Raw genomic sequence first — 15261 nt, 5'->3', positions numbered from 1 at the left:
TATATAAGAAGCAAATATGGTTGTTACTGCGATTATCAGAAGAATATTTAAACAAAAGAAATTGCATTGTTACATAAAAGTTAATAATGATATTTACAATGAGTAATTTGAGGAGCAACTTTTACAATGAGAACCACAAGACACACAGTATTGGCTGATCAGGCAACAATCATGTTACAAGTTTTCATTTAGCAAATTCTCATTCACATTTATTTATGACTGAAGATTCAGATAGTACAGATTGTGTGTAGAAGCTGAATGTTGAATAAAGTTTGTTCCTTGCCTTTTCTTTATAGCAAGAGCAAGATGATTCTTTCTGCAAGTATTATTTTAGTCAGTTTTTAAATGCTTCTGTGGTACTTTCATGTGTGATTTCTTTTTGGGGTTGGTTCAAAACTGCAGGTGCCAGCTTTGGGAGGGTTCACTTTATAATTTTGAAATACTGAAATCCCGAATTTCAGTATCTCAAACTTATAAAGTCAAATGTTGAAAATCGCAAAAGTGCATAATCACGAATCCGAATATCTCAAATTTGCGGTTATGGCTTTATGGTGCGTTGCGTATGGTGTTGTGACTGGACGGTGTTTTGTGCTGTGTATGGATTTAGGTGTAATTTAAGGTAAGTAAGTGTTTTGTTAGGGTTTTGTGTGGGAGTTTGAGTGTGTGTGAATGTGTTTGTTAGTTGTACGTATGGGTTAGGGAAGGCAGGTGAAAGTATGGGTGTGTAAGTGTTGGATGTGTTGGTGTTTGTATATGTGTGATGTTTGTGTGTGTGTGAGGGGCTGTAGAATGTGTGGATGTGAGTTTCCTTTCTGTGTGTGTTCGTGCAGTCTCGGAGCTGGTATATATAAGTAGTGGGGGTGTTGGGGGTGCAGGGGGGCTTGCCCCCCCTCCTTATATGTAGTGTAGGTTTATGTGTTTGTGAGTTTGTGTTTTGTTTGTTGTGGTTTGGGTGGGATGATGTATGTGTTGTGTGGTGTATGGTGTGTTTCTGTTCGTAATTTTGTGTTTCGTGATTGTGTAGTTTCAGGATTTAGGCCATTCAACTTTATGGTTTCGAAATACTGAAATTTGGGATTTCAGTATTTCAAAATTATAAAGTGAATCCCTTTGGGAATGCCTTATACCTTTTGCTGTTGTGAATTTAGGTCTGATGAGGGTAAGGCTCTCCTCATGTACGTTTCTTTATGTGTATTTTTGTTGTATGATGTGAGTTTTGTTCTTAATGGTGGACAGTGTCCTAGATTGATAATTTTAGGCATGTTTGTGTGGAGAGTTGCAGAGTTGCCCTTTCATTAACAGGTAACCATTTAAAATGTTGTAGAAGCTGACAGTGATGAATTAGTTTATCTTTAAGGAAAGAAAATATGCAATTCTTATTTACTGCCATTTGACTATTTTGTATGTTGCCACTATTGTGGAGGGTAGCTAGTAGCAGGCCATTTTCAGTTTTTGGAATTCATACATTCCTTGCTATGGCAAAATGATCAGTGGGTTTGAGAAAATGAGAAACATTGTAGCACAGCTTAAGCAGTTCCAGAGCTTTGTAGATAATTCTGTCAGTATGCTTCAGAAAGACAGATAGAGAGAGATGGGTCTATGGTCAGTCCCAGCTGTTTCTGTTCTGTTACAGCTGGGAAGTATCTGTTATTTCTGCTGGTTACATATATGCAGTCATTTTGTAAGCCTTAGTGGGGTTCCAGAAATTGTAGTGGTAGATTGTAAGGTGTTAATGAGAAGTCTGTTGCTGTGGATTTAGTGGCATAGCATTGTGAAGCTGATTTGTAGTTTTTTATGAAAGGTAGATAAGTTTAATAAAAATAAAATGCTGCTGGTAGAAAGAAGTCATCTATATATATATATATATATATATATATATATATATATACATACACACACACACACACACACACACACACACACACACACACACACATATGTATGCTTTACTCCGTCGCATATCGCCTGCTCAGAGGTGATCTCTGCCTAACATACAAAGGAATGTCAATCCCAGAGCTGTTGGACATGCTCCACTTAAAGAAATCCCAATGCCTCTGAGCTACATGCCCTAGGGACCTAAACCTTGTCACCACAATAAACAGAACACACTGGAGGGATAGATTCCTGTCCCAGAGACTTCCCATACTCTGGAACAAACTACCTATCTATATCAAACAAATCTCCTCATTAGCACTTTTCAAGAAAAAAATCTTAATGACTGGATGGGAAATAGGAAATTCATGCCGGGGATCACCTCCATGGCTCTGCTCGACAGGGGCACAGGAAAATAATTTTCTTGGGTGGCGAAAGCCAGGGTACCTTTTTGGCTAGGCATATATAGGACCCAAGGCCAATAGCCTAGTACCTACCTATGAACCTACGAAGCTCTGGCTATTGGGATAATATCATCTACAGCAAATACTTTCATAAATTTCTTTAAAAATTTACACTGTCTAGCAGTAACTTCCCTTCTATTTCCTCTGATACATTCTCACTAATACAAATCAAAATCAGGTCACTACCCAGAATTCAGGGACTTCCTTGAAACCTTACTATTTCCTGCAAAATCCTTCTCAACTCAAACAGCTTCATTTTCAGAGATGAAAATAGGAGACTTACTAATTCTGTGAAACTGTTTGCCATCTGCAAAGTGGTGGTAATAAATATAATGAATTAAACATGTTAGCACATTTTGAAGGTTTTTGACTGTAATTATCAAGGCTTGGGATTTGGCTGAGATGAGCTTTCCTGGTTATTTAAAGTATGAATCTTTGAAGGAGAATTCTTGAGGTGGTGGTATGCTAGTGTTGGTACACAAATGTATTCCTTCAAAGTAAATACTGAAAAATAAGGACATGAAAATGTTGGTAATAGATGTATTTAGTACTTCAGAAAGGGCAAGGGTTGTGGCTTATTGCACCCCAAATATTGATGATACAACACACATGAAGTTTTTAGAATGCTTTGTCATTTGTTTTCCTCACAGAAATATTCTCCGTTTAGGTCATTTCAATGAGCTCTCTACACAATCTTGAGAAGAAATTCTCTGAGCATCAGCAGCTCACAGAAAAAAAAAAAACACCCTAAGGTCCTTTCTCTGAGTAAGTGTGACCATGGAATTGGTGTATACATAGATAGATAGATAGATAGATAGATTGATAGGTAGATACATATCTATATATATATATATATATATATATATATACTTAGTACAAACACAAGATTTTTTTAAGTAAAAGGATGAAAGTTATATATATATATATATATATATATACTTAGTACAAACACAAGATTTTTTTAAGTAAAAGGATGAAAGAACATTGGTATTCAATCAAAACTAAAGGCCGTAACAATGCAAAGTTTAAGCATTACTGTGTTTGTACTAAATAGAAGAAATTTTTATTATTTATACTTGAAAAGGTCCCTGAAGATATAAGAGGAAGGGATTTTAAGAATAGATTGGAGATGAAAGAACCAGAATGGCAATTACTGTAAGGCTTAGGGCAGATCATGTTATAGGTTTAAATGATGCTATAAACATTAAATGTTTTTTTTTCAAATACAGGAGGTTAAAAGTTAATAAATGATAATTAAATGTATTTTGTATTGTAGGTACTGCCTTTTTAAGATTCATTAGTTTTAAATGAGTTAATCAGGTGAGTCATTATTCTGTAAAAGTGACTGGTGGAGATTTGTTTAAGTAGTCTGCTTTTTAAAAGAAGTCGTGTTTCTAAAGAAGTCAGTTTTAAATGAAAGCTGTGAATAAAACTTTTGTATGCCAAGACAGTTGATTTGGCCACTTGTGCTTTTTTGTGGTTTATGGTGTTTACTCTTATCACTTTCCTAAACCAAATGCAGGGCAAACCAATCAATTTAAAAGTAGAGTGTATAAACATTATAGAATTAACAATAAATAGGCAAACCTGGAGACTCGGCTACACACGCAGAAACCATAACCGCTGTGTATAATAGAAATTTGGCTAAAAGATAACTACTCTCCCTCCCAATACAGCTATTCTTTATATACTCACTATTACAAAAATAGTCCAGGCAGAAGGGAAGGAGGTGGAGTGACACTAAGCCACTATCAAAAGAGTTACCATGAGAGAAAGATAAACTAAACCTCATATAAGATATAGTCTTAACCTTAGTAAAAAGAAGAATCGGGGACAAAAATTCCCCTGGCGCAACCATGATTAAAAACAAAACATGCTGGATACATACTAACCCTGTCAGGCTTGGAAACAGCAATAAACTAATGTGATACTGCAGAATCCATATAGTGAATTCATGCTGCAAAGGCCTCCTGCCTCAGAAAAATACAAAACTCACTAGCGGGTAATTCAAAACTCTTCTAGAATGAACTCAAACTACTCATGGGAAATATTACAGACTCTTCTTTGCTTAAATATATACACTAAACACCAACATTTTGTTAATGTTTACAAAATTTCCTAGTCGAAACAAATCAGGATATAATCAATAACTTTCCCAGAGACCCACCTTTTATAAACACCTCTCAGTCCTGCTACACCCCTCCAAACTATACACTAGGTGACTTCAACCCCACTTTCTATTTCAAACACATCAGCAAAAATAAATCAAAAATCATTACTTAAACTAAATCCAAACAAAAAAATGGAGCTGTATGATTTGTAATTTTTTTTTATTTCTTTTTGCTGGTGTGTCTGAAGTAGAAAGTGGGGTTGAAGTCACCTAGTGTATAGTTTGGAGGGGTGTAGCAGGACTGAGAGGTGTTTATAAAAGGTTGGTCTCCGGGAAAGTTATTGATTATATCCTGATTTGCTTTGACTAGGAAATTTTGTAAACATTAACAAAATGTTGGTGTTTAGTGTATATATTTAAGCAAAGAAGAGTGTAATATTTCCCATGAGTAGTTTGAGTTCATTCCAGAAGAGTTTTGAATTACCCGCTAGTGAGTTTTGTATTTTTCTGAGGCAGGAGGCCTTTGCAGCATGAATTCACTATATGGATTCTGCAGTATCACATTAGCTTACTGCTGTTTCCAAGCCTGACAGGGTTAGTATGTATCCAGCATGCTTTCTTTTTAATCATGGTTGCGCCAGGGGAATTTTTGTCCCCGATTCTTCTTTTTACTAAGGTTAAGACTGTATCTTATATGAGGGTTAGTTTATCTTTCTGTCATGGTAACTCTTTTGGTAGTGGCTTAGTGTCACTCCACGTCCTTCCCTTCTGCCTGGTCTATTTTTGTAATAGTGAGTATATAAAGAATAGCTGTATTGGGAGGGAGAGTAGTTATCTTTTAGCCAAATTTCTATTATACACAGCGGTTATGGTTTCTGCGTGTGTAGCCGAGTCTCCAGGTTTGCCCATTTATTGTTAATTCTATAATGTTTATACACTCTACTTTTAAATTGATTGGTTTGCCCTGCATTTGGTTTAGGAAAGTGATAAGAGTAAACACCATAAACCACAAAAAAGCACAAGTGGCCAAATCAACTGTCTTGGCATACAAAAGTTTTATTCACAGCTTTCATTTAAAACTGACTTCTTTAGAAACACAACTTCTTTTAAAAAGCAGACTACTTAAACAAATCTCCACCAGTCACTTTTACAGAATAATGACTCACCTGATTAACTAATTTAAAACTAATGAATCTTAAAAAGACAGTACCTACAATACAAAATACATTTAATTATCATTTATTAACTTTTAACCTCCTGTCTTTGAAAAAAAAAACATTTAATGTTTATAGCATCATTTAAACCTATAAAATGATCTGCCCTAAGCCTTACAGTAATTGCCATTCTGGTTCTTTCATCTCCAATCTATTCTTAAAATCCCTTCCTCTTATATCTTCAGGGACCTTTTCAAGTATAAAGAATAAAAATTTCTTCTATTTAGTACAAACACAGGAATGCTTAAACTTTGCATTGTTACGGCCTTTAGTTTTGATTGAATACCAATGTTCTTTCATCCTTTTACTTAAAAAAATCTTGTGTTTGTACTAAGTATATATATATATATATAAGTATCTACCTATCAATCTATCTATATATCTATGTATACACCAATTCCATGGTCACACTTACTCAGAGAAAGGAGAAATCTCCTTGTAAAGTGATTCATTTGAAATGATTGCACAATTAAAAAACACACAGCAATGATTTCCTGTGGAGAAAAGTGTTCAGCCTTAGAGTGTTTTTTTTTTTCTGTGAGCTGCTGATGCTCAGAGAATTTCTTCTCAAGATTGTGTAGAGAACTCATTGAAATGACCTAAACAGGAGAATATTTCTGTGAGAAAAACAAATGACAAAGCATTCTAAAAACTTCATGTGTGTTGTATCATCAATATTTGGGGTGCAATAAGCCACAACCCTTGCCCTTTCTGAAGTACTAAACACGTCTATTACCAAAATGTTCATGTCCTTATTTTTCAGTATTTACTTTGAAGGAATACATTTGTGTACCAACACTAGCACACCACCACCTCAAGAATTCTCCTTCAAACATTCATACTTTAAATAACCAGGAAAGCTCATCTCAGACAAATCCCAAGCCTTGATAATTACAGTCAAAAACCTTCAAAATGTGCTAACATGTTTAATTCATTATATTTATTACCACCACTTTGCAGATGGCAAACAGTTTCACAGAATTAGTAAGTCTCCTATTTTCATCTCTGAAAATGAAGCTGTTTGAGTTGAGAAGGATTTTGCAGGAAATAGTAAGTTTTCAAGGAAGTCCCTGAATTATGGGTAGTGACCTGATTTTGATTTGTATTAGTGAGAATGTATCAGAGGAAATAGAAGGGAAGTTACTGCTAGACAGTGTAAATTTTTAAAGAAATTTATGAAAGTATTTGCTGTAGATGATATTATCCCAATAGCCAGAGCTTCGTAGGTTCATAGGTAGGTACTAGGCTATTGGCCTTGGGTCCTATATATGCCTAGCCAAAAAGGTACCCTGGCTTTCGCCACCCAAGAAAATTATTTTCCTGTGCCCCTGTCGAGCAGAGCCACGGAGGTGATCCCCAGCATGAATTTCCTATTTCCCATCCAGTCATCAAGATTTTTTCTTGAAAAGTGCTAACGAGGAGATTTGTCTGATATAGACAGGTAGTTTGTTCCAGAGTATGGGAAGTCTGTGGGACAGGAATCTATCCCTCCAGTGTGTTCTGTTTATTGTGGTGACAAGGTTTAGGTCCCTAGGGCATGTAGTTCAGAGGCATTGGGATTTCTTTAAGTGGAGCATGTCCAACAGCTCTGGGATTGACATACCTTTGTATGTTAGGCAGAGATCACCGCTGAGCAGGCGATATGCGACGGAGTAAAGCTGAAGTTTTTTGAGACGGTCTGCATAAGGCATCTGTTTGAGGCCAGTAATCCTCTTTCTGAAGTATTTCTGTGGTCTTTCCAGTTGTTGTAGATGTCTTGTGAGGTACATACCAAAAGGGGCGTTGTACTCTATAATGGGTCTAATGAGTGACTAGTAGAGGAGAACAATGACCTCTTTTCCTGGATGAGAAACCTTTTGTGATGAGGTGTACCACGTAGAAGGATTTCCTGACTACTGTGGTGATATGATTATCAAAGGAGAGACTACTGTCCACCTGTGTCCCAAGGTCTCTTATCACACTTTCAGTATTAAGTAGACTACCGCCTATGTGGTAGCTCATGGGTACAGAGTTTTTACCAAAGGGGATGACGATGCACTTTTTTGGCATTGAACTTGAGGACATGGCTTTGACACCAGGCATCTGTCTCAGTGAGGCCCTTTCGTAGGATGTCCACATTGTTAGGAGTTTCAGTTATGGCCCCTAGTTTTCACTCATCTGCGAACTTCATTAGCCAAAGACCTTCTGTGTTAGCCTGTACTTCAGAGAAGTAGATACCAAACAGGAGAGGACCGAGGACTGAACCCTGTGGTACACTTGTCACTTGTCTGAAGTCGGATTTGGAGTCTGCTACTTTCACAGTGTGGGTTCTGCAGTGAGGCAGTTGGCAACCCATCTTGTGACATAGGGATTTATACGTAGTTTAGTGAGTTTATCTGTAAATCCAGAGTGGGGGATGGTGTTGAAACCTTTGCATGATCTAGATAGGCTGTGTGAACCATCTTACCCTCATCTACTGCTTTGGTGACTGCTTCAAAGAAGTCTATCTGGTTTAGGAGACATGATCTGCCTTTTACAAACACGAAATGGGTGGGGTCCAGAGTTTGGAGATTACCAATGTCTTTGTTTATAAGTTCCAAGATGATACATTCCATGGCCTTGTAGACCAGGCTCATCAGGCTAATGGGGCGGTAGTTCCCGGGGTCCATGGTGGCTCCCCCTTTGTGGAGTTGGATAACCGTCGCTGTGCGCCATTCACTGGGCACAAAGCCTGAGATGAGGCTATGATTGAACATGGTACTTAGGTGGGGTGCCAGTTCATTTTGTAGTTCATGTAGAATGTAGCCTGGGATGTTCTCAGGTCCCATGGATGCTGTGTTCTTGGCTTTGGAGAGTGTGTTTTTTCTGTGCAGCCATGATTACAGGAACTTTGCATTCTTCCAGTATAGAGATGGGCCCTTTAGGGGGTGAGAGGGGGGTAAAGTTAGCACTGAACCTATCTACCAGGATGTTGGCAATATCAGTTGATTCTGAATATTTAGTGCCATTGTGCTATAACTCAGAGCATATCTGAGTGTTGCCATTGAGATTCTTGACATAGCTATAGAATGCTTTGTGGTTGTCTTTAGAATCAGTGGTGATTTTGTTTTCATAATTAGCTTTGGAGGATTTTATGAGGTGTCTCAGCTTCTTACTGAGGCTGACCAGGGAGTTCCTCCAATCATGGAATTTTACTCTTTTTTGCAACAGTTTCTTTCTTCGGTTGTAGAGTTTGTTTATGGCAAGGGACCACCAGATTGGCTTCCTTTTTTTGGAGGATAGCATCTTGGTTCTGTTAGGGGATAGCATGATCCATGCTCTCTTGTAAGTGCTTATAAAGTCCATTTGTGTAGGATTCAGCAGTCATACCTCTATTGTCCATCTGCATGGGTGTCACGAAGTTTGCCACTTCTATCTTAAGAAGCATGAAGTTGGCTTTGGAGAAATTTTTTACGGTGGTTTCCCTAATGGGGCTGGGGGCGGGATGTGGGATGTCTGGGGTGATTAGCTTGTGGTTGGAGCTGACTAACGAGGAACTGACCTCTGGTGTGGAACACTGATCGCCCAGGTTGGTAATGACCAGGTCTAGGATATTGCTGCCCCTGGTGGGGGTGTGGATAAGTTGATCTAAGGTGTTGGAATTCATGAATTCCAGAAAACGTTGAGCAAAAGAGTTGGTACATGAGTAGTTTTCCCAGTTAATGGTGGGGTAGTTGAAATCACCCATTGTTAGGGTGCTGGGTTGTACCCTAATATTTTCCAGTGTATCAAGAAATGAGGAGTGGGAATTTCCATATTATTCCACAAGATACAGCAGCTGAGACAGGTTGGATAGAAGATGCATAATCACTGAAGCATGTTTGGTTGATTGAATTAATGGAGACTCATCCATTAAATGTTTCTGAGCATGTCTTTGTGAGGACTAGGGTACATATGTACAGATGCATGGTAATAATGTAAATGAGACACCCAACATTTGTCTTCTTACTTACTGAAAAGAAAAGAGCTGCTGTGGTTGATAGAAACTGCCCCTGAAGGGGTAGCTAGGGCTTGGGAGAAATTGAAACGGATTTCAAAAATACAGTAGATTTAAGGGAGAAGTAAACTGCAAGGGAAGAGAAATAGTAAATGTTTAGAATGGTTGGCTAAAGTTAAATCACTGCAGAAAAAAAAAGGAAGTATTTTACAACAGGAGGAGGAACATCTGCTGAGTGCTAAGAAAAAAAGAGTTGAGCATTTCAATAACATACATGAGTTTAAAAAATCTAATTAAGGAGCTTTTTTACAATAATCTCCAAACGAAGAAATGTTTAGCACAAAGACTATGTCAACAGAAAATCAAAAGTGTGGTAATAAAAACTCAGGGGCTCTTTGACAAAAAATAATCAGGGATTCTGAGGTGATAATGGAAATAGTTCTGTAGTTTTTATGAACAATTATATAAGGTGGAGGAATGAGGAATTAAGCATTTGGTATATTTGAAAATATCTGTGAAAGATTTAGATTTGCCAGTGTCAGTTGAGGAAGATGAGTCTCAATTGCTGATAGGTCGGATAGAAAGAAGGAATTGTTTAATAATGACCTGAAAAGGAGAGAAGTTCCAGCATCCCTAAGGGAAGCAGTAGAAACAATATTGTAAAAAGAGGTAAAAGACTACACAAAGTCATATAAACGAGTTTCTATTTTAAATAATGATTATAAAGTGTTTCTGTCTATAATTAACCAAGGCAATAGGAACAGATACACTGTGATGGAATAATAACAGTGGGAGAAAGCTAAGCAAGTGTGTGTGACTTGGAGGTTAGTGGTTCTCTCCCACATCAAGGATAGATAGAGTGAAGAGGGAAATAATACATGACAGGCTAACCCTGGTGGAGTTTCTGGTGAAGTCAGGAACAGACGTCACCAGAAAAGCAATATAATGCAGGGAATATAAGATTTTACCCATTTCCATGGAATTGTTTGTACTTCCCCAAGTGAGGATTAGGTATTGGAGTTGTAAACAAAAAAAGAGAAAGAAAACTGGAAACCTGTTTTGAGATTGTATGGGGTTGATTGGTTTGAATGACTTCTTTCTGAATGCTTTCATAGAAGTATTGGGGAAGTTATATTTTTTGGTTGGTGTCTAGGGTGAGAAATACCAAGGCATAGTAAGGGCTTAAGTATGATTGTGTTGATAGACAAAAATAATATGGAAATGGAAATAAAAGACTAAACCATCTTTAAAGGATATAGTGAGGCTTTAAAAGAAAAAAAGCTGAGGTGATACCTCTAGGGGAGTATGTAAAGTACATATAAATAAATAATATATACAAATAATAATTGAGAATCATCCAAAGAAAATACTGGTCAGGATGATGTGTAATGTGATGAAATGTTTGGTGGGAAATGGATGCATGAAAATTACACTGGAAAACATTCATGAAATGCTTGTGTGAACTCATGTTGTAAGTTGTACTGTGATGAATAAAATTATTTTGTCAAACAAATCTTTTTCTGGTACAAGGCTAGAAAAGGAGAGTGCAATTTCATATCTGCCATTACGTGGCTGTGCAGCCTACTGGTCCTTCTAGAAAGTAGTTATTTGAAAAGGAATACTTCCTTTCTATGAAGTATCAGAAGATCACATAGTCACAAGCTGGGAAACATAATTGTACATTCTTAACTTTATTTACTACCACCCCAGAAATCAGTTAAGGTGAAGCATTCAGCAGAAAAACAGAAGTCTGTAACAGTAACACCATAACCTTACCCTCTGCAAGTAATTGGAGCCAGTGCTAAGTAGGGATAGGGGTGAGCAAACGTGAAGATAGGGTCACAAGGCAGTGTTACAACAGTGTGTGGTAGCAGTTAAGCTTGCATTTTAGGCTAACTGAGGAGAATGTTTAGTAACGGAAACACCTACTCACAGAGACCGACTTGTGATAAATGTAGGTCAGAGCTGATCCAACCTTTTTATCAGCAGTAAGAGCAACAGGAGAATACTGTCATTGAACAAAAAAGTCTAAAACATTTTTAAATGGCTAAAACAATTTGTGCATGTTCTGATGAAAATGTTCAACATATTTGTTTCCTTTGCTGTAATGAAGCAATAATAATAATAGTTAATCTGATCTGTTTTTTAGGTATTACAGACATGGAATACAGTATGAGCTGTAGACAGCAGGCATCACTTGAGCGACCCCAGTTACATCACCCAGCAGAGAACCTGCAGCAGTGTGCTCAGCCTGTGAATGTCTGTGACAGGTTTCGTATTACTACTTTACCCCAGCTTCATGTGAAACATAGCAACATGAACCTTAAATGTGATAACGGAACATTCCAGTTAAATCTAACAGAGAATCTACAGCAGAGTACTGACCCTGAAAAGGGATACGGCAAGCTTCATCTTACTCCAGTACCAGAGCTGAACTCAGAACACAACTGCAGCAAGACTTCTGAATGTGACACAAGTCTGATATCTCGCACAGAGAAGAAACCATACAAATGTACTGAATGCAATAAGTCATTTATATGTGCCAGAAGACTCCAAAACCATCAAGCCTTTCACATGGGAAATAAACCATACAAGTGTGCTCAGTGCAGTAAGTCTTTCACATATCCCAGCCATCTTCGAATGCATCTTGTTTGTCACACAGGAATTAAACCATTTAAATGTGATCAATGTGATAAATCTTTTACACAAAAGAGATCTCTAGTACACCATCAGTACTCCCACACAGGGATTAAACCATTTAAACCATTTAAATGTGCTGAATGTGATAAGTGTTTTATACGAAAGCAACAACTAGAATGCCATCAGTATTCCCACATGGGGATCAAACCATTTAAATGTGCAGAATGTGATAAATCTTTTACACAAAAGATGCAGCTAATGCACCATCAGTACTGTCACACAGGAACTAAACCATATAAGTGTGCTGAATGTGATAAGTATTTTACACGAAAGGGATCCCTAGTACATCATCAGTACTCCCACAAAGGGATTAAACCATTTAAATGTGATGAATGTAATAAGTGTTTTGCACACAAGCAACAGCTAATACACCATCAGTACTGCCACACAGGGATTAAACCATTTAAATGTGCTGAATGTGATAAGTCTTTTACAAACAAACAGTATCTAAAATTCCATCAGTACTCCCAACACAGAGATTAAACCATATAAATGTACTGAATATGTTTTAAACAAAGTGATCATTAATATAACATCAATATTCCCACACAGAAAATAAATTACATAAATGTCCTGAATGTGGTAAATGTTTCACACAAAGGCATCATCTAAAAATCCATCAAGAGTCTCACAGAAGGATTAAACCATACAAATGTACTGAAAGTGGTAAGTGTTTTACCTAAAAGGAAACTCTAAAATTTCACAAGAATACTCACACAGGGAATAAACCTTATAAGTGTGCTGAATACAGTAAGCCCTTCACAAGTCCCAGCACCCTTCAAAGTCATCTTGTTTCTCACACAGAGGGCAGATGGGGTCCGAATGGAGAGGTGATGAGTCAGCAAGCAAAGGAGTGTAGTATTGCTAACATTTAATTCATCCTCAAGTCTTGGTGAGTACCTTCACGAGATGGAACCTGTTTTTCACAAAATCTTACCAAGATGACACTGATATACAGACTGTATTTTATATAGCATATATCATGGACAGAAGTAGGTCAAAAATGAAAAAAGATAGCTGGGTGCACAAGACACAGGATAAAAAAGTACCCAATCCTGGTAGGCACACTGGTGCCAGGACTGCAAAAAATGACAGTCTAGAATCCTCAAAATATGGAAACATTCCTACAAAGGGGGTAGGCCAGGCCCAGGGGGAGGATGGCCCCTCTGTTGTAGAAGGAAGTAGCAGTCCACAAAAATCACAAAAAAACTGATAGGCCAAAGAACAGCCATAATGACAATAAAGTGGACTATTGATGGTAAGAAAGAAATGATGTATTGTTACTATTATGCAAAAAGCCCAGAATTTCCAGACACAAGATATAGAAAAAGATTGATAGAAATTAGAGGAAAGAAAAGTACTTCCCCAAGAAGCTTCAAATAAAAATTTGTGTTCATTAATAAAACAGATTTGTGAAAAACAGTATATAGATCAAGAAACTTTGATCTGTGTGGAAAAAGAAGCACCTGAGGAAGTACAAAAATATAAACAACAAAACCTAGAGATTTTTGAAAAGAATAAAAAAGACATATGGACATGGGAAAGAAAGAGAGATTTAATATGGTGCAATACTTATGCAAAGGAAAAAGCCAAATTAATCAATACAAAAAAAGGCAGCCCCAAAGATATTCGAAGAGAAATACAGACAAAGGCATCCAGATATGAAAAATTTCACAATACAAATAATGTTAAAAAGAAGATTAGTGATAGTAAAGTATAAGTTAAAAAACAAAAGATGAAGTTATGGAATCCCTGAAAAGTGAAGAATTTGGTGTAGAAGGTCTAACACAGGTTCCACTCTTCAAATTTTCCCTTAAAACTACCTTCCTCGAACTGTACTGCTGATCTAACCAGCGTATCCTATAACTAAAAAGTTCATCTCTACTTGATTCCCAAGTAGACTATTCTCTATCTGTAAAGCCTAGCACTTACTCCTACAGTACTTGCACCTTGATAAAGCACTTTTATTATAGATAGTACCCCACCAGCCTAGAACCCACATCCCCCGGAGTCCTTTGTAAGTTTTTTTATCTATTACTTCTAGTATGTCGAAGGATCAGTTGCTAGTGTCCTCTCCTGCTCAACTGGTGAACCTGGGAATATTGAGGCAATGTCACAATTGCCTCATGTACACAGACAATCCTCTCCTTCTCCCACAAAACACAAATACATGCGAGAGATGCAACTATACGGCCAAACTGGAGGCTGAGCTCTCTCAACATAGGACTGGCAAGACCAGACAGGAGGAGAAGGTAACCACACACACTACATACCCAGTCACACATAGTACCATCACAACTTCAAATCATACACATAATCACACAAAGACATACTGAGGCTCTGATCAAAAATCTACCAAAACAGCAGAGGCCACCAAAGCAGACACCCAAACAACTACCACCTCAGGACCCAACACATGCAACACATAGACCACACAGTCAGAGTGTCAAACAGTCACAGCCCTTAAGGCCAAACACAATGCCAGACACACTCGTCATTGGTGACTCCATAGTCAGACACACTGACGTCCCGCTCACCAGACTGAGTAAGGAGAAGGTCACAGTAAGCTGCCTGTCGGGCGCTAGAATCCGCCACATAACGCAAGCACTCAGGTCTCTCAACAGCAGGTACAAGTACAACTCAGTCATTGTCCACACTGGTGTCAACGACCTGAGACGTACCTCCTTGGACTACATGAAAAGAGACATTGAGGAGCTCTCTGATTATGTAGCCCAGGCAGGTATGACCCTGACCTTGAGCAGTATCCTACCTTCACCTAGAAAGATGCCACAATACAGTGATAAGATGGTCAGCTTTAATAATTGGCTTAAATTCTGGTGTCATTCAAAGGGGATCCAATGTCTGTCTGCCTGGGATGACATGCTGGACAAGCCACGCTGCTTCGCAAGGGACGGCTTGCACCTGTCACCCCTGGGCTTCCGGATA

At 37.9% G+C, this 15261-nt stretch overlaps 1 protein-coding gene across 1 annotated transcript in view; it reads left to right on the top strand.

Annotated features, from left to right (window-relative positions):
• Nucleotides 1-13228, top strand: part of LOC122813884 (zinc finger protein 436-like) — a 201498-nt gene extending 188270 nt beyond the window's left edge. Inside the window, exon 6 of the mRNA XM_044086424.1 lies at nt 11765-13228. Coding sequence (XP_043942359.1) covers nt 11765-12798 — 1034 coding nt within the window. The 3' untranslated portion in view covers nt 12799-13228. The remainder of the gene's footprint in view (nt 1-11764) is intronic.
• Nucleotides 13229-15261: the final 2033 nt, after the last annotated feature.

This window comes from Protopterus annectens, chromosome 10.part0, assembly GCF_019279795.1.
Source record: "Protopterus annectens isolate FY-2018-M chromosome 10.part0, PAN1.0, whole genome shotgun sequence".
Taxonomy (NCBI): Eukaryota; Metazoa; Chordata; order Ceratodontiformes; family Protopteridae; genus Protopterus; species Protopterus annectens.
Note: the sequence above shows the minus strand (reverse complement) of the source record. Positions and strands in the feature narration are given on the sequence as shown.